The 20,955-nt window shown below is 47.7% G+C and overlaps 1 protein-coding gene across 1 annotated transcript in view; it reads left to right on the forward strand.

Annotated features, from left to right (window-relative positions):
• The first annotated feature begins 20,209 nt into the window (after positions 1-20,209).
• LOC117502033 (chymotrypsin A-like) overlaps positions 20,210-20,955 on the forward strand; it is a 51,504-nt gene continuing 50,758 nt past the window's right edge. Inside the window, exon 1 of the mRNA XM_034161016.1 lies at positions 20,210-20,292. Coding sequence (XP_034016907.1) covers positions 20,241-20,292 — 52 coding nt within the window. The 5' untranslated portion in view covers positions 20,210-20,240. The remainder of the gene's footprint in view (positions 20,293-20,955) is intronic.

Consider the following 20,955-nt stretch of genomic DNA (forward strand, 5'->3'; position numbering starts at 1 on the left):
GTAAGGTTAGACCTTACCTGTTTGAAGTGCTTTGAGGCAACTCTGTTGTGATTTGGCACTATATAAATGAAAATAAATAAAAATAAAAAATTTATATATATATATATATATATATATATATATATATATATATATATATATATATATATATATATATATATATATATATATAAACTGTAATGTTTCTTTATATGTTAACAAATATTTTTTATTTGTCCCAATCAGGAAAATTTGCTGTGCAGACAACCTAAATACAGATGCACTTCCAAAACTTCCACTGATTGTTGGGAAAGTGTAAGAGCACGGACCCACAACAGGGGGCGCAAATGAATGGACAATGGGTAAAGCCAAATACAACACTTTACTGTTGTGAAAATGCACAACAACAACAGATTACAATAGTGACTGAAGTCAAATACAAAATGTCATGTGGGCAGGCTCGAAGATAGGAGACATCAGTCCGAAGTCGAACCGGAACCACACGATTTCCTCTGCCACCGAACCCCGGGAATACTGGAGCCGCCAAGTCCCGAACTCCCAGGTGGCCACTGCCTCCGCGTGTCGGATCTGGTACTGCTGGCGAGGAGCAAACACAGTTAGAAGGGGGTGCGTGTGCACCCAGCAACACATATGGTGGGAAACCACCTCCACCTCTCGTTGAAAAAAGGAACAGAATGAATACTGTCCAACTCACACAAGTAACACAGTCAGCTGAGAATATTACCTCCTTAGTAGAGCGATATCTCGGCAATGAGGTGGAGATGCCGTCTTGCTGATATACCGCTGGTGATTGATGACAGCTGTCGTCGGAGATAAGTGACAGCTGTCACCCCGGCTGCTCCTGTGAGGCGGCAGCGCCCTCTGGTGCCTGGAGCCCGCACTCCAGGTAGGGCGCCCTCTGGTGGTGGTGGGCCAGCAGTACCTCCTCTTCAGCGGCCCACACAACAGGACCCCCCCCCCTCAACAGGCGCCTCCTGGCGCCCGACCGGGCTTGTCCGGGTGGCGGCGGTAGAAGTCGGCCAGGAGGGCCGGGTCCAGGATGAAGCTCTTCTTCACCCAGGAGCGTTCTTCGGGGCCGTACCCCTCCCAGTCCACCAGATACTGGAAGCCCCGGCCCATCCGTTGGACATCCAAAAGCCGGCGCACTGTCCAAGCCGGCTCGCCATCGATGATCCGGGCAGGAGGTGGAGTCAGACCCGGAGTGCAGAGGGGTGAGGTGTGATGCGGTTTGATCCTTGACACATGGAACACGGGATGGATCCGCAGTGAGGCCGGAAGCTGAAGCCTCACTGCGGCGGGACTGATGACCTTGAGGATCTTAAATGGACCTATGTACCGTTCCTGTAATTTTGGGGAGGCCACTTGCAGTGGAATGTCCTTGGTTGACAACCACACTTCCTGCCCAGGACGATACGTAGGAGCCGGGGTCCGCCGCCGGTCTGCATGGGCCTTTGTCCTCATCCGGGCCCTCAGCAAAGCAGAACGGGCGGCACGCCACACCCAACGGCACTTCCGCAGCTGGGCCTGGACCGAGGGCACACCGACCTCTCCCTCAACCACCGGGAACAACGGGGGCTGATACCCCAGACACATCTCAAAAGGGGAGAGGCCGGTGGCGGACGACACTTGGCTGTTGTGGGCATACTCGATCCAGGCCAGATGGGTACTCCAGGCCGCCGGGTGCGCGGCTGTTACGCAACGCAGGGTCTGCTCCATCTCTTGATTGGCCCGTTCTGCTTGCCCGTTGGTTTGGGGATGATACCCGGATGAGAGACTGACCGTGGCCCCCAGTTCCCGGCAGAAGCTCCTCCAAACGTGCGAGGAGAACTGGGGACCGCGATCGGAGACGATGTCTGTTGGAATCCCATGCAGCCGGACGACGTGGTGGACCAGGAGGTCCGCTGTCTCCTGGGCTGTTGGGAGCTTCGGGAGGGCCACGAAGTGGGCCACCTTGGAGAATCGGTCCACTATCGTGAGAATGGTGGTGTTGCCCTGGGACGGCGGGAGGCCCGTGACGAAATCCAGGCCGATGTGGGACCAGGGGCGATGAGGCACGGGCAGCGGCTGTAACAATCCCGAAGCCTTGCGATGGTCGGCCTTGCCCCTGGCGCAGGTGGTACAGGCCTGGATATAGTCCCGGACGTCGGCCTCTAGGAATGCCCACCAGAAGCGCTACCGGACAACTGCCACGGTTCTTCGCACCCCTGGATGACAGGAGAGCTTAGAGCCGTGACAGAAGTCCAGGACTGCAGCCCTAGCTTCTGGTGGGACGTAAAGTCTGTTCTTCGGTCCAGTTCCGGGGTCCGGGCTTCGTGCCAGGGCCTCCCGGACGGTTCTCTCTACGTCCCAGGTGAGGGTGGCCACGATAGTGGACTCCGGGATGATGGGTTCCGGTGGATCCGACAACTCCGTTTTGACTTCATCTTCGTGTACCCGGGACAAAGCATCCGATTTCTGGTTTTTGGTCCCGGGACGGTAGGTGATCCGGAAGTCAAAACGGCCGAAGAACAGTGACCAGCGGGCTTGCCTGGGATTCAGCCGCTTGGCGGTCCTGATATACTCCAGGTTCCGGTGGTCAGTGAAAACCGTGAATGGCACGGACGTTCCCTCCAACAGATGTCTCCACTCTTCTAGAGCCTCTTTCACCGCAAGGAGTTCTCGATTGCCGACGTCATAGTTCCGTTCGGCCGGGGTCAACCTGCGGGAAAAATAGGCATACGGGTGAAGGACCTTATCGGTCTTCCCGCTCTGGGACAGCACAGCTCCTATCCCTGAGTCCGAGGCGTCCACTTCAACCACTAACTGGCGGCTAGGATCGGGCTGCACCAGAACGGGTGCAGACGAGAAGTGCCGTTTCAACTCCTTGAACGCGGCATCGCAATGATCCGACCAGGTGAAGGGGACTTTTGGTGAGGTCAGGGCTGTCAGGGGACTAACTACCTGACTGTAGCCCTTAATGAACCTCCTGTAGAAATTAGCAAAGCCGAGGAACTGTTGCAGCTTCCTACGGCTTGTGGGTTGGGGCCAGTCTCTCACCGCCACAACCTTGGCCGGATCAGGAGCGACGGAGTTGGAGGAGATGATAAATCCCAGGAAGGACAAAGATGTGCGGTGGAACTCACACTTCTCGCCCTTCACAAACAGCCGGTTCTCCAACAACCGCTGCAGGACCTGACGTACATGTCGGACATGGGTCTCAGGATCCGGAGAAAAGATGAGTATATCGTCTAGATACACGAAGACGAATCGGTGCAGGAAATCCCGCAAGACATCATTAACCAAAGCTTGGAACATCGCGGGGGCGTTTGTAAGACCGAACGGCATGACCAGGTACTCAAAGTGACCTAAGGGGGTGTTAAATGCCGTCTTCCACTCGTCTCCCTTCCGGATCCGAACCAGGTGATACGCATTTCTGAGATCTAGTTTGGTGAATATTCGGGCTCCATGCAGGGGCGTGAACACCGAATCCAACAGGGGCAACGGGTATCGATTACGAACCGTGATTTCGTTCAGTCCCCTGTAATCAATGCATGGACGAAGTCCGCCATCTTTTTTACCCACAAAAAAGAAACCTGCACCCATCGGGGAGGTGGAATTCCGGATCAACCCGGCGGCTAAAGAGTCCCGGATGTAGGTCTCCATTGATTCGCGCTCAGGCCGTGAGAGGTTGTACAGCCTGCTGGACGGGAACTCACCGCCTGGAACCAAATCAATGGCACAATCGTACGGACGGTGGGGGGGAAGGGTGAGCGCCAGATCCTTGCTGAACACATCCACAAGGTCGTGGTACTCCACCGGCACCGTCCCTAGATTGGGTGGGACTCTGACCTCCTCCTTAGCCTGGGAACCGGGAGGAACCGAGGAATCTAAACATACCCGATGGCAGGTCTCGCTCCACTGAACCACTACCCCGGACGGCCAATCGATCCGGGGATTGTGTTTTAACATCCAAGGAAACCCTAAAATCACACGGGAGGTAGTTGGAGTCACAAAAAACTCAATCTCCTCCCGGTGATTTCCTGACACTAAAAGAGTTACAGGTGGTGTCCTGTGTGTGATTGGAGGGAGGAGGGAGCCATATAGTGCCCGTACCTGCACAGGCGAGGTAAGAGCCACCAGAGGGAGCCCTATCTCCCTAGCCCATCTGCTGTCTAACAGATTCCCTTCAGAGCCTGTGTCCACCAGTGCTGGGGCCTTCAGGGTTAAATCCTCATACAGGATTGTAACTGGGAGTCGTGTGGCAATGTGGGTGTGTCCCACGTGAATGTCTCGACCCACCCCTAGCCCAGTTTCTAGGGGCGGGCGTTTGGTGTTTAACCGCTCGGGGCAGTCTCTTACCTGATGCTCCATCGAGCCACAAACAAAACACGCTCCGCGGGCCAGCCTCCTCTGTGTATCTGGTGCCCTAAATGTAGCCCTGCTCGTGTCCCTAGCTTCGTCAGCAGGGGGAGCTGTGACCACACGGAGCGCAGGGGCCGTGGAGCGTGGGGAGGGCTGAACGCGGTCGGAACCGGAAGGGAGAGGGACGGCGCGTGCCCGGCCACGCCCTTTGTCTCGTTCCCGACGGCGTTCTTCTAACCGATTGTCTAATCGTATGATGAGATCAATAAGCCCATCTAAATCCCGCGGCTCGTCCTTAGCCACCAGGTGCTCCTTTAGAACCAATGACAGTCCGTTTACAAAGGCGGCGCGGAGGGCAGTGCTATTCCAGCCGGACCTCGCAGCCGCGATGCGGAAGTCGACTGCATAGGCAGCTGCGCTCCGGCGCCCCTGTCTCATTGACAGCAGCACGGCTGAAGCGGTCTCTCCTCTATTAGGGTGATCGAACACTGTTCTGAACTCCCTCACAAACCCATCATATGTCTGAAGGAGCCGTGAATTCTGCTCCCAGAGCGCTGTAGCCCAAGCGCGTGCCTTACCGCGAAGCAGGTTTATTACATAAGCTATCTTGCTAGCATCTGTCGCGTACATGACAGGACGTTGTGCGAAGACGAGCGAACGCTGCATAAGGAAATCAGCGCACGTCTCCACACAACCGTCGTACGGCTCTGGCGGGCTTATGTATGCTTCCGGGGAGTGTGGGAGGGGTCGTTGAACGACCTGTGGAACGTCATTATTTCGCACAGGGTCGACAGGAGGAAGAGCCGCAGCATCGCCCTGAGGGCGCGCTTCCACCTGCGCGGCGAGAGCCTCCACCCTGCGGTTAAGAAGGACGTTCTGCTCGGTCATTAAATCCATCCGAGCCGTGAAAGCGGTGAGGATTCGCTGCAACTCACCGATCATTCCTCCTGCGGACGCCTGCGCGCCCTGTTCTTCCATTGGCCGTTCAACAGCCGGTTGACGCCCCTCGGGATCCATGACGTTGGCCTAGATATCCTGTTGGGAAAGTGTAAGAGCACGGACCCACAACAGGGGGCGCAAATGAACGGACAATGGGTAAAGCCAAATACAACACTTTACTGTTGTGAAAATGCACAACAACAACAGATTACAATAGTGACTGAAGTCAAATACAAAATGTCATGTGGGCAGGCTCGAAGATAGGAGACATCAGTCTGAAGTCGAACCGGAACCACACGATTTCCTCTGCCACCGAACCCCGGGAATACTGGAGCCGCCAAGTCCCGAACTCCCAGGTGGCCACTGCCTCCGCGTGTCGGATCTGGTACTGCTGGCGAGGAGCAAACACAGTTAGAAGGGGGTGCGTGTGCACCCAGCAACACGTATGGTGGGAAACCACCTCTACCTCTCGTTGAAAAAAGGAACAGAATGAATACTGTCCAACTCACACAAGTAACACAGTCAGCTGAGAATATTACCTCCTTAGTAGAGCGATATCTCGGCAATGAGGTGGAGATGCCGTCTTGCTGATATACCGCTGGTGATTGATGACAGCTGTCGTCGGAGATAAGTGACAGCTGTCACCCCGGCTGCTCCTGTGAGGCGGCAGCGCCCTCTGGTGCCTGGAGCCCGCACTCCAGGTAGGGCGCCCTCTGGTGGTGGTGGGCCAGCAGTACCTCCTCTTCAGTGGCCCACACAACACTGATGAGCTGAACACCATGAAGTCCAATCGGAAGAAAACATCTCTGCTCTTCAAAATAGGAGAAAAGTGTCTCTGAACACCACCAGAGGTCAAAGCTGCAGAAGAGACCTTCATCTGGTCCAGAGAATCCAGCATAACACCACCTGCTTCTAAATAAAAGACTCTTTAAACAGCAACTATTTTATTATTTTTTAAAAAGCTGTTTCATTTTATATTTTAACAATAAATGAATGGATCATTATAAATGTCCATGAAATCAAAGTCAAAAGACATTTGCACAGGCCAAAACTCTCCCCTTATTGTGCACAATTTTAAAACATTCACAATCACTAGTTAAATTCATATTTTAGAAATGACTCTGTCCTGATTACAACATTAAAGGCGATCACAAATTTTGATGTAATTTCAAGTTGAAATGATTCAATGATTTTGTCATTCTTAAATTATCTCCTGTTGCATTTATAATAAACATTTGGATTTATTTACAGTGTCTGTTTTTCTGGTTGAAATGAGATATGAATAATCTACCAGACTTTAAAAAATGTACAAATTTCCATGTTATTTTATTTGTCTAAAAATAAATGTTGTTACAGGTGGTTTTAATTTACAGATGAAGAAAGGTTTCTAAAGAATTTTTTTTTTTATTTAGCTATTTTAATTACAAGTGTTCTAAACTTTTTTATCAGAAATTTTTAGTTAAAAAAACATTTGCAAGGATTTTTCTTCAGAAAACTGCTCTATAAATGAGCAGTCCTGTGACACGTTTCTGTTTTGTAGAGATCAGTGGTCTCTGCACTGATCTCTTTTGTACAGATCAGTGGTTTCTGCACTGATCTGTTTAGTACAGATCAGTTTTTTCTGCAGTGATCTGTTTTGTAGAGATCAGTGGTTTCTGCAGTGATCTGTTTGGTAGAGATCAGTGGTTTCTGCACTGATCTGTTTTGTACAGATCAGTAGTTTCTGCACTGATCTGTTTTGTAGAGATCAGTGGTTTCTATGAACTCCAGCTACGGGTGTGGAAAAGCAGAGATTTCACTACATCTGCTGTTTTGTGCTTCATGGAGATGTGGCTCTGCGGATCGACACTGGACTCTGCGCTGCAGCTGGTGGGCTTCCAGCTTTTCAAAGTGGATCAAGACGCATCACTCTCCGGCAAAATGAAGGGTGGTGGAATCTGTTTTGACATCAACAGTGGCTGGTGCAATGATGTGACAGTGATCCATCAGCACTGTTCTCCTGATATGGAAACTTTTTTTATTGACTGCAAACCGTTCTACTCATCCCGTGAGGTTACCTCATTCATTCTGGTCAGTGTTTACATCCCACAGCCAGCTAACATGTATGAGGCACAAACCATACTTGCAGGCCAGATACTGCACGTGGAGAGGACTAATCCGGACTCTTTAGTTATTGTCCTGGGCGACTTCAACAAAGATAACCTCTCCCATGAACTTCCCAAATACAGAGAGCTCATCAAATGTCCGACCAGAGAGGACAGAATTCTGGATCACTGTTGCACAACTATGAACCATACTTATCATGCCCTCCCCCACGCAGCTCTGAGCCACTCTGACCATGCCATGGTCCACCTGATTCCCACCTACAGGCAGAAACTAAAGCTCTGCAAACCTGTAGTGAAGACATCTAAACTGTGGAGCAGTGAGGCTGTGGAGGATCATCAGGCATGTTTAGAAAAACAGACTGGGATGTGTTCAAGGCTGCCACCGACAGTCTGGATGAGTACATAGATGCCATGACTTCATATATCAGCTTCTGTGAGGACTGGTGCATTCCATCGTGAACCATGGTGAGGTATAATAGCAACAAACCCTGGTTCAGTCGTAAACATAGACAGTGGGGATGCAGGAGGAGGAGACTTTCAAGAGAGGTGACAAGGTCAGGTTTAAAGAGTCAAAGTACGCATTTGGGAAGGCAGTCAGGGAAGCTAAATGGTTGTACTCTGAGAATCTCCAACATCAGTTCTCAGCCAATGACTCCACTTCTTTCTGAAAAGGTCTAAGACAAATCATCACCTACAAACAAAACCTCACCCGCTTTGCCAAGGACCCTCATTTAGCAAATCAACTGAGCAGGTTTTACTGCAGATTTGAAAAAAAAATTGGGACAGTCTTACTACCATCCTCAACAACAACCTTCAGCTTCAACCCACCAGCACCCCCTCCCCCACCACACCTCTTTCCATTCATGAGAGAGATGTCAACAGGATCTTTAAGAGGCAAAACTCACGCAAATCAGCTGAACCTGACTCTGTCTTCCCATCCAGAATTGTGCAGACCAACTGTCCCCGGTGTTCACAGACATTTTCAACACCTGACTGGAGACATGCCAGGTACCAGCATGCTTCAAGGCCTCCACTATTATCCCCATCCCCAAAAAACAAAGAACTTCAGGACTTAATGACTACAGACCCATCGCACCTGACCTCTGTGGTGATGAAGGCCTTCAAGCACCTTGTCCTCACACACCTCAAGGCCATCTGGCAGCACAGTGGTTAAGTGGTTAGCACTGTTGCCTCACAACAAGAAGGTCATGGGATCAATTCCCCCCGTGGCCTTTCTGTGTAAAGTTTTCATGTTCTCCCCATGTTCGCGTGGGTTTCATCCCACATTTAAAGACATGCAGATTAGGTGAATTGGAAACTTTATAATTGTCCAGGTGTCCGTTGCAAAAGAGATCTTGATCTCAATGGGACTAACCTGGTTAAATAAAGATTAAATTAAATTAAATCTCTGACCCTCAGCAGGACCCCTGCAGTTCATGTACAGAGCCAACAGATCAGTAGACGATGTTATCAACACAATCCTCCACTTCATCCTCCAGCATATGGACTCCCCAGGAACCTAGAAAAATCACCAGTGTTAAATTAACACTGACAGTGAACATATGGTCCCACTCTGGGCAGAGTAGGACCTTCTTTACAAGCAGCTGTAAAAGTATGTTGACGATAGATTTAACATCTTGTTATAATGGATTAGATGGGCTCCTCGCTCCTGTGTGCGCACTGACACAATAACTCTCACTCAAGATGAGCATTTACGCAGAACGCAAGCTCGCGAAAGAGCAATTTTGCAGACATGAACACAAAATTAAAAGTTGGATCATGCTTGGTAAAACAGTTTCATGTCCATTCCTTCTTTATAAGTAGCTGTAAAAATATGTTTATGATAGATTTAACATCTTGTTATAATGGAGCACGCTGACACAACTCGCGCTCAAGACGAGCATTTACGCAGAAGTCGAGCTCACAAAAGAGCGATTTTGCGGGCATTAATGGACGAACAAAAAATTAAAAGAAATAAGATATAAGAAGAAGAAATAAGAAATAAAGCCAGAGAGCTGGACGAACAAGCAAAACTGTTGCATTTAATGACTATGGAACACAGATAAACAGCAGCCTGGAGCACGGATGCACACATCGGCCGGACTGTACAGGAGCATCTTTTTTTGGACTGCGTTTAAAAAATTTGACAGCCTCTTAAATGGATGCTGTGAATTGAAAGCCCACACTTTAAAGGGACCACATGTGGGAGGGCTGGGGGATTGGACCAAACCTATGCTTATACGTGCACCAATGTTGTGTTACATGGAGCTATATGGATTGTATGCGGCAACACGAGCCTCACTAGAGGCTGATGCATGGCACATGTGAGGTACAGAGAGGCACATAGCCTTAACAGCAGATACGTGACTGCTTAAAATGTGGACCATTCCTCGAATAATCACTGACACACCCATGCGTGGGTCATTATTCATGGTTTATGATTCAGTGGGACCAAGGTTTAACAAAAGAATCTCCGTGTTTTGTGCTTCCAGACATGTCAAAACACCTGTGAATGTGAAAATCAACGTGCAACTCAATCGCTATGTGAAAGGCCCTTTACACATTTGCAAAAAGACCCTCCACTAAAATATGTGAAACTCCTGGTTTGTGTTTCTTTATTGAAAGAGGGATTATCTCGCTGTCTCAGGCATGTGCGGCGTATAACACATGGTGAGGGCAAGAAACTAATTTATAGCTGTGAGAATGAAACACCGAATATTGCACAATGTCACTGTGGTATACCGTGCACGAGAACCTCTTTCAAGAACTGCGAATTATACTGAAGGCTTTACAGCACATGATGTACATCACACTAGACTTCTACTCACTGTGAAGAGCTCAAACATGCTCAAGGATGAAAATGAGAGTCCAACATGGCATTGTTGCTTTTATACTAGTAAGGCACAACTTTTGCTAACTTGTTGAATTTTGTGCTGTCATACTTGTTTGATGTTTGACTGTTAGTGTAGTTGTCAATACACTATTGCAGTAGAACCAGCTTTTCACACCAGCACCCATAGCACAGTGCTTGCCACCATTCGCTGCTCTGTACAGCAAAGGGGGAGGGCAGGAGCTGCACAAGTGTTTGTTAGCGTCTGTTGTCTACATGTCAAGTTAAGTGGAAGCATGTGCTGGTACTCTAAAATCATATAGTTTATGAAATTTGGATAAACACCCACTCTAAAATAAATTAATTTTGTGATCCCATTAATTTTGTGATTGCAAAAAGTAAAAAAAATTCACGGCATTTTTCTTGTCACTTCACGTCTTAATGACGCATCATCAGTGTGCGGTGGTAGTAGTCGCATGACATCAATTTCCAAAGTTTGCAGGATGAGAGTTGTGCACAAGGCGGAACAGATTTGGCACTAAATGGGTGAGTTATTTGTGATTTATATGTTATTTGTGATGAAATCAGTCATTTTATTGAACTACAGTAGTGTTCAGAATAATAGTAGTGCTATGTGACTAAAAAGATTAATCCAGATTTTGAGTATATTTCTTATTGTTACATGGGAAACAAGGTACCAGTAAATTCAGCAGATTCTCACAAATCCAACAACACCAAGCATTCATGATATGCACACTCTTAAGGCTATGAAACTGGGCTATTAATAAAAAAAAAAGTAGAAAAGGGGTGTTCACAATAATAGTAGTGTGGCATTCAGTCAGTGAGTTCGTCAATTTTGTGGAACAAACAGGTGTGAATCAGGTGCCCTCTATGTAAGGATGAAGCCAGCACCTGTTGAACATGCTTTTCTCTTTGAAAGCCTGAGGAAAATGGGACGTTCAAGACAGTGTTCAGAAGAACAGCGTAGTTTGATTAAAAAGTTGATTGGAGAGATGAAAACGTATACGCAGGTGCAAAAAATTATAGGCTGTTCATCTACAATGATCTCCAATGCTTTAAAATGGACAAAAAAAACAGAGACACGTGGAAGAAAACGGAAAACAACCATCAAAATGGATAGAAGAAAAAACAGAATGGAAAAGGCTCACCCATTGATCAGCTCCAGGATGATCAAAGACAGTCTGGAGTTACCTGTAAGTGCTGTGACAGTTAGAAGACGCCTGTGTGAAGCTAATTTATTTGCACGAATCCCCCGCAAAGTCCCTCTGTTAAATAAAAGACATGTGCAGAAGAGGTTACAATTTGCCAAAGAACACATCAACTTCTTTTTGGGTCCAAGGGCCGCAGACAGTTTGTGAGACAACCCCCAAACTCTAAATTCAAGCCACAGTTCACAGTGAAGACAGTGAAGCATGGTTGTGCAAGCATCATGATATGGGCATGCTTCTCCTACTATGGTGTTGGGCCTATATATCAAATACCAGGTATCATGGATCAGTTTGGATATGTCAAAATACTTGAAGAGGTCATGTTGCCTTATGCTGAAGAGGACATGCTCTTGAAATGGGTGTTTCAACAAGACAATGACCCCAAGCACACTAGTAAACGAGCAAAATCTTGGTTCCAAACCAAGAAAATTAATGCCTCGCAGATGTGAAGAAATCATGAATACAACTAACTTATACAACTAAATACTAGTTTAGTGATTCACAGGATTGCTAAAAAAGCAGTTTGAACATAATAGTTTTGAGTTTGTAGCGTCAACAGCAGATGCTACTATTATTGTGAACACCCCTTTTTCTACTTTTTTTTTTTTTTTTACTAATAGCCCAATTTCATAGCTTTAAGAATGTGCATATCATGAATGCTTGGTGTTGTTCGATTTGTGAGAATCTACTGAATCGACTGGTACCTTGTTTCCCATGTAGCAATAAGAAATATACTCAAAACCTGGATTAATCTTTTTAGTCACATAGCACTACTATTATTCTGAACACTACTGTACGGTATATGGAGGGGTGGGGATTCCAACAAAAATAATATTAGCTGTGCTTGTGCATCTGCCCACCCCATCTTCAGGCAGAATTTTGCACGGAATGGTATATAATGACTTCACATTTTATTAAACATAATATTTGAAATGTTACACTGTGTTTTGATTGTGTGTAAACATTTCCCAGAAACCAGCAAGATGTGAAGTGTTGTATGGGACGCTGAAGAGGAGGTACTGCTGGCCCACCACCACCAGATGGCGCCCTGCTTGGAGTGCGGGCTCCAAGCACGAGAGGGCGTCAGAGCCGCTGGGAGTGACAGCTGTCACTTATCAGCACCAGCTGTCACTCATCACCATCACTATAAAGGCCGGACTGCAACTCCACCTCCTCGCCGAGAAATCACCTACCAATCGAGGTAACCTTCTCTGCGATTTATATTGAGACTAAAAACATTGTCCTGTGTGCAGCCGTGTTCCTGCGGGCTCTGTCGGAGGCTGGATTGGCGGACAGTGAGAGGGCGACATTCTTCACCTCTCACTCCATCCAGGAAAGAGACCAACAGGAGCTGCACGGGTGAAATTGTTTCTGGAGGTGGAGGTTCTCCCTCCCGGAGGAACTAACCAAGGGACGATTACTGGGTGTGTCTTCACACACCCACCATTAACTGTTTCTGTTTCTGCCAGCAGTACCTGGTCTGACAGCTGGAGACGGTGGCCACCTGGACCTCGGGACTTGGCGGCTCCGGTGTTCTTCAGATCTGCTGGCGGTGGAAGCCGTGTGGGATCCGCTCTTCTTTGGACAGACGTCTTCTATCCTCGAGCCTGCCCACACGTCACCTTGTATACGATTGACTGTAATCCTCTATTGTTTTTGTCTGTATTCCGTTGTGCAATTCACAACATTAAATTGTTACTTTTTGGCTCATCCATTGTCCGTCCATTAACGCCCCCTGTTGTGGGTCCGTGTCACTACACCTTCAGAACAGGTTTTCTCGGCCAATGTCATGGATCCCGAGGGGCGTCAACCATCGCTTGAACAGCCAATGAAAGAGCGAGGTGAACAGGCGTCAGCAGGAGGCGTGTTAGGTGAGCTGCAGCAAATCTTAACCGCTTTCACTGCTCGGTTGGACTTAGTCACTGAGCAGAATGTTATTCTCAATCGGAGGATGGAGGCTCTCACCGCCCAGGTGGAAGCGCATGCTCAGGGCGCTGCTGCAGCACCTACTCCTGCTGACCGGATGCCTGAAACAGACATTCCGCTGGTCGTTCAACGACCCCCCCCCCCCCCCCCCCCCACCATCCCCTGAAGCTTATATAAGCCCTCCGGAGCCGTACGCAGGCTGTGTCGAGACGTGCGCGGACTTCTTAATGCAGTGTTCGCTCGTCTTTTCACAGCGTCCCATCATGTACGAGTCAGACGCCAGCCGGGTGGCTTACGTAATAAATTTGCTTCGAGGAGAGGCACGCGCCTAGGCTACGGCGCTCTGGGAGCAGAATTCACGGCTCCTAACGATATATACTGGGTTTGTGAGGGAGTGCAGACAGGTGTTCGACCACCCTCATAGAGGTGAGACCGCTTCAAACATGCTGCTGTCGATAAGACAGGGGTGCCAGAGCGCAGCTAAGTATGCAGTCGACTTCCGCATTGCGGCAGCGCAAGCCAGCTGGAATGCTGTTGAACTCCGTGCCGCCTTCATAAACGGACTGTCTCTGGTCCTTAAGGAGCACCTGGTGGCGAAGGACGTGCCGCAGGATTTAGACGGGCTTATTGACCTGGTTACACGGTTAGACAACCGAATAACAGAACATCAACGGGAGCGAGATGAAGGGCGTGGTCAGGCACAAGCCATCCCTCTTCCTCCCGGGTCCAAAAGGGAGCCGTCTTCCCCACCCTCCACAGCCAGGGTACTCCACGTGACGACAGCTCCCCCTGCTACCATTGTTAGGGAAATGAGCAGGACCAAAATGAGATCAGATCAGAGACAAAGGAGGCTGGTCCGTGGGGAGTGTTTTCTCTGCAGCTCAACCGAGCACACGCAGAAAAACTGCCCCAAACAGTCAAAACAGCAGCACTCGTCCTTAGAGACTGGGCTAAGGGTGGGTCATAATACTCACGCGGGGAAACCCCTACGATCTGCACGCATCCCAGTTACGATCCTGAGTGGGGATCTAACCCTTCACGCCCCAGCACTGGTGGACACTGGGTCAGAGGGGAATCTGCTGGATAGCAGATGGGCAAAGGAGGTTGGGCTCCCTCTAGTGGCCTTACCGTCACCATTGTCGGTACGGGCACTAGATGGCACCCTTCTTCCACTAATCACACATCAGACACAGCCAGTGACAATGGTTGTGTCTGGAAATCACAGGGAGGAGATTGTGTTTTATGTAACACCTCCTACCTCCCGAGTGATTTTGGGTTTTCCATGGGTGTTAAAACATAATCCCCGGATTGATTGGCCGTCTGGGGTTGTGACGCAGTGGAGCGAAACCTGCCACCGGGAGTGTTTAGGATCCTCGGTTCCACCCGGTGTGACAACTAAGGAGGAGATTAAAGTCCCCCCCAATCTGACGGCGGTGCCTAAGGAGTACCACGATCTCGCTGACGTCTTCAGCAAAGATCTGGCACTCACGCTGCCCCCGCACTGTCCGTACGATTGTGCCATTGATTTGATACCGGGCGCTGAGTACCCATCCAGCAGGCTGTACAACCTCTCACGTCCGGAACGTGAATCAATGGAGACCTACATCTGGGACTCATTAGCTGCCGGTTTGATCCAGAACTCCACCTCCCCGATGGGTGCTGGTTTCTTTTTTGTGAGCAAAAAAGACGGCGGACTCCGTCCATGCATTGACTACAGAGGGTTGAACGAGATCACGGTTCGCAACCGATACCTGTTACCTCTGTAGGATTCAGTGTTCACGCCCCTGCATGGAGCCCAAATTTTCACTAAACTGGATCTTAGGAATGCTTATCACCTGGTTCGGATCCGGGAGGGAGACGAGTGGAAGACGGCATTTAACACCCCGTTAGGTCACTTTGAGTACCTGGTCATGCCGTTCGGCCTCACCAATACGCCTGCGACATTCCAAGCGTTGGTTAATGACGTCTTTCGGGACTTCCTGCATCGGTTTTACATCTGGACGATATACTCATCTTTTCCCCGGATCCTGAGACTCATGTTCAGCATGTACGTCAGGTCCTGCAGCGGTTGTTGGAGAACCGGCTGTTTGTGAAGGGCGAGAATTGCGAGTTCCACCATACTTCTTTGTCCTTCCTGGGGTTTATTATCTCCTCCAACTCCGTCGCCCCTGATCCGGCCAAGGTTGCGGCGGTGAGAGATTGGCCCCAACCAACAAACCGTAGGAAACTACAGCAGTTCCTCGGTTTTGCTAATTTTTACTGGAGGTTCATCAAAGGCTACAGTCAGGTAGTTAGCCCCCTGACAGCCCTGACCTCCACAAAAGTCCCCTTCACCTGGTCGGATCAGTGCGAAGCCGCGTTTAGGGAGTTGAAACGCTGGTTCTCGCCAGGAAGTGCCCGTTGGGGGGGGGTCCTGTTGTGTGGGCCGCTGAAGAGGAGGTACTGCTGGCCCACCACCACCAGATGGCACCCTGCTTGGAGTGCAGGCTCCAAGCACGAGAGGGCATCAGAGCCACTGGGAGTGACAGCTGTTACTTATCAACACCAGCTGTCATTCATCACCATCACTATAAAGGCCGGGCTGCAACTCCACATCCTCGCCGAGAAATCACCTACCAATTGAGGTAACCTTCTCTGCGATTTATATTGAGACTAAAAACATTGTTCTGTGTGCAGCCGTGTTCCTGCGGGCTCTGTCGGAGGCTGGATTGGCGGACAGTGAGAGGGCGACGTTCTTCACCTCTCACTCCATCCAGGAAAGAGACCAACAGGAGCTGCACGGGTGAAATTGTTTCTGGAGGTGGAGGTTCTCCCTCCCGGAGGAACTAACCAAGGGACGATTACTGGGTGTGTCTTCACACACCCACCATTAACTGTTTCTGTTTCTGCCAGCAGTACCTGGTCTGACAGCTGGAGACTGTGGCCACCTGGGACTCGGGACTTGGCGGCTCCGGTGTTCTTCAGATCCGCTGGCGGTGGAAGCCGTGTGGGATCCGCTCTTCTTTGGACAGACGTCTTCTATCCTCGAGCCTGCCCACACGTCACCTTGTATACGATTGACTGTAATCCTCTATTGTTTTTGTCTGTATTCCGTTGTGCAATTCACAACATTAAATTGTTACTTTTTGACTCATCCATTGTCTGTCCATTAATGCCCCTGTTGTGGGTCCGTGTCACTACACCTTCCCAACATCAAGTGTGCAATGCAGTTGAAAGGCATTATTAATAAAAACAATGTTTTGTTTGTTTTTAAAAAAATAATTCTAAAAGAAAAAATGGAAATTCCACAACCAGTGGTGTCACAGTTACTTTGAAAAATTAATCCAATTACTGATTACTCCTTGAAAAAGTAGCATAGTTACTTTAGGGCCCCTTCACACATAACACGAAAGACGCAGAAACCGGAAGAAAATCCACAAACTAAAAACAAAATGGGGAACCGTGAAACATTCCACCTGCTGTCGGGAGGGACGTACGGTCAGACAGGTGTGCACGATACTGCAGCGATGGTTTCGTGCACGCTCATGTTCGCCCGCACGAACACAGTGCGAGCTCCTGGAAAGTCGCGCACACAGCAGCGGACCAAAAAATTAATAAAACACCACAATTCATAATACTTCATTCCTGTTATAAAGAGTGGAGTTAGCTTCCGCCTAGATGTACACCAGGAAGTAATGAAATGACGTGGATTAATGTTCACCCTTTTGTTTTACATGAATTACCTCCTCTCATGAAGACATCGGCTGGGCTCTCATCTCATGAAGAGTCGACTCTTGTGTCATGCACACATCAGCCGGCATGGTGTGTCCAGTGCACAGTGTTCCACTGGTGACCGTGTTGCAAATGTGATATGTTTTAATTATTACAATGTGGGGAAATTCCAGAGTGACACACACCTCACTGTGATTCTCAGCATGGCACGATATTCACCAGTGTTGTGGTGCGCTGACGCAGCAGTCAGCTGAAGCGATATGTTTTAATTTATTCTCACTTAAGGACAGCAAGCTGACGTCCGCGCTTCATGGTGTAGTTATGCGATGTCATATTCTACCAGCCACTACAGGTGTTCCCCAGCTGTGACTTGCGAGCACACATATCTGAACAGATGCAGGGCACAAGGGGACACACTCCCTTTGTCTCTGGATGCCGCTGCTGTGAGGAAAAAAACTCCACAATGTATAATATTTAGTTACAGGTATGAAGCAGTACGCTCTTATGTCCACATCTGCTGGCCCCACGCATGTGTCCAGCCAGTCCTGCTTGTCCAGTCAGCAGTGCACCGGCAGTGCACTGAAGGACAGACACCGCGTCATGTGGACCATAGCTTACACGTGGGTGACATGACATTCAGATCACCAGCTGATTTTACACATGATCTGACAGTCCGTTTCACTTGGCACAGCCTGTCGAGGTGCGCGCTGTGCGGCCACTGCAGCCCGTCGCAAAGGGGATATATGTTTTATGTATTTCCATGTGAGGACAGCAGGCACACGCATGTGCTTCATGATGGACGGTTGTAAGGTCATGTCCTTCAAAACACGGCACGTGTTCTCCAGCTGTGATGTCCAGGTCCAGAGATCTCAACAGCAGCGGCTCACGCAGAAACACCCATCTGTTCATTCAGCCCACAGACCAAAGTGTCACTCTCCTTTTCTTTGCTCTGTGATTATTTATTTTAGTTATTTGTTATGTAATTGTGTATGTAGTTACTGTAGTAATTATTTATATACCTGTCCTGGCTGTGGTCTCTGTGTTTTTAATGTAACACATCATGTGCACTGAGCCGTCATGTCCAGCTGTCAGTGTGTGCCTGGGCAGCGATCAGCTGAGAGACGCCTTGCTGTGCTGTGTGCGCTCAGACGTGGTTGGCCGGTCCCCGCATGTGATCATGTCTGTACATACATATCAACATTTCATGCAAGTGGTACAGAGGAGATTCTTGCACAGTCACTCAGTTTTTGAGAACTGTCTGCTCTACACGGATTTACCACAGAGTGCCATAATGTTTGTATTTCTTCATAACTGATGTAAGTAAAGTTCAAGACATATTCAGTGGCTTGGAAATGTTCATGTATCCATCCCCTGTCTTGTCTGAAGAAAACTGGCAATTAAACTGATTATTTACAGGTATTATACCAAAGGGGCTGATGACTTATGCAACCCATCATCTTGGCTTTTATATTTTTAATTAATTTATATCAAGTTGTAGAGATTTACGTTCAGTTTGAGTCTAGATCATTTTAGAAATTTTATATTGAGAAGCCTGATTTACGTTTTGTATATGAAATGTCATAAACAAATTAAGATGTGTGAAATACCAAAGGGCTGAATACTTTTTGCAAACCACTGTATATATATAAAAGTAAGTCCCTTCGGCTGCTCCCTTGTTTGGACTCAGGGTCGCCACAGCAAATCCAAGGTGGATCTGCATGTTGAATTAGCACAGGTTTTACGCCAGATGCCCTTCGTGACGCAGGTCCACATTACATGGAGAAATGTGGCAGTGGTGGGATTTGAACTTGGAACCTTCTGCACTGAAACCAAGCGTATTAACCACTTGGCCACCACCCCTGCATATATATATATATATATATATACTGCATATGTATGTATGTAAAATCAATTATGCATTTATTGTTATTTACATTAATTATTAAGATCCTGTTGTCTTACATGCAATTATTCAAGCCCCTCTATCAATCAATCAATCAATCAATCAATCATAAACAATATTTATGTTTTAATGGCATCTGCACGAGGGTATGCGTGTGCGCACACATGAGCTTTTGACAAGAGCGGAAGTTAGCTATGAGGTAGTGGAAGTTTGCGTGCACACTGACGTTCTCTTAATGTCTTGTAAATCACTCCAGAGGTGTTACCAGTTTTCTTGTAGGTTTTACATAGTATATGACAAAGAGGTTATAGTTAGAGACAAATGAAACAGAGTTTGCAGCTAGCTAGACTACCAACTGACATCACGGTGACACTCTACTCTGATTGGCTGTCACCCCGCCCCTCAAAAAAAAAAAAAAAAAAAAAAACAGGAACAGAATGAAACAGAATATGACTTTTAACCTGTTAAAATACCTCTTAAAATAGATAACTGTTAGCCATCTTTGAACTTGTCTAAGATCTGTGTCCCAGTAATGAGACTCTGGCAGTAACAGGACTGGACAGACAGATGGACGTAAAGTTTTCACAATGCCCAGTGTCCATATTTGATGGCCTCGAGTAATGTTTAAGAGATGAAAATTAGTCCTCTGAGCCAGTGGAGAACTGGAGTGTTATTAGAGTGACCTACAGATAATGCAATATTGACTATTTGTTTATATATTTATATGCTGAACGATGCATTGTACTGTTTGTATGCTCCACTGATGAGAAGCATCTAATTTCATTATAGAGCTGTGCAGTGACAGCAAAAGCAGTCTGATTCTGACACATAGTAAAGCATGCATTTATTTAATAACTGTGACTTTATATCATGTTATCATTTCTTCAGATTCAAGTATGAAATATGTGTGTTTGAAATATTAAACTAATAATTGTAGAAAGTTTTACAGGAAGCCAGTGAAATCATTTTTATGACGTAACATTTAGTATTAACTGTCTGTGGAAAACAGCAAACAACTGAGATATGCATAAAATAATGATTTGATATATGTTGGATTCTATTCCACTGTTATTTGGAACATGTTTTGACATGTCCTGGAGGCTTTGATAATGTCACAATGAGTTAATGATTGACAATTCCAGCCAAATGGAAAAGTGCACATGATCTCAATGTGTCCAGACTCCCAGCGTCCTCTGATAAGATGTCCAAGTCCTCTATAAAAGCTCTGGGTGTGATAGGACAGCCATCATCGAACCATGGCCTTCCTGTGGATCCTTTCATGCCTCGCATTCATTGGCGCCACCTACAGTGAGTCAGACACACTCACACGATGTCAGTGAAGCATCATGGGTAATTACAGTCTGAACAGATTGCTTATGTTATGAGCCGCAGGGTTGACTGTGTCACCCACATTTCAAACAGCTGCTCGGTTCATAGTTTGTCTTCATCATAGCAGTGCAGAAAATGTTCCGTTAACTTAGTTTTCCATAAAGACATTTTGTAAGAATTTGTATTATGCAAAAATCATTGTTAAATATAGAAATAAATAAATAAATTCAAAGACACTAAAAATGTTATAGTTAAGCAAACAGAAGAGAAGACACACAAGGGAAACTCAAAGGGAGAGCAAGAGCAACCAGGAGGTTGTGACAAATGCTGAAGGATGGCAGCAGGAGGCACAGATGTCTGGAGGGTGGATTTGTAGCCACAACAGCCAACTGGTGATGGAGGCTGCATCAGGACAGGGTTGAATGACTTCTAGTTGCCCCAGACTCAGTTGTTGGTGACTCATGCAGACCATCAGCTGTCACAACTGGAGCTGAAGAGGCACACTGCCCTTTAGCTGCTTTGGATTCAGGGTTGGAAAGCTGCACTGATCCATAATCAGGATTGGACCATGGGGATGTGGAATCACTGCCACGGAGAGTAGACAGGTGTGTGAAATCATTGCCTCAAATACTTACCCATGTC

This window comes from Thalassophryne amazonica, chromosome 2, assembly GCF_902500255.1.
Source record: "Thalassophryne amazonica chromosome 2, fThaAma1.1, whole genome shotgun sequence".
Classification (NCBI taxonomy): Eukaryota; Metazoa; Chordata; class Actinopteri; order Batrachoidiformes; family Batrachoididae; genus Thalassophryne; species Thalassophryne amazonica.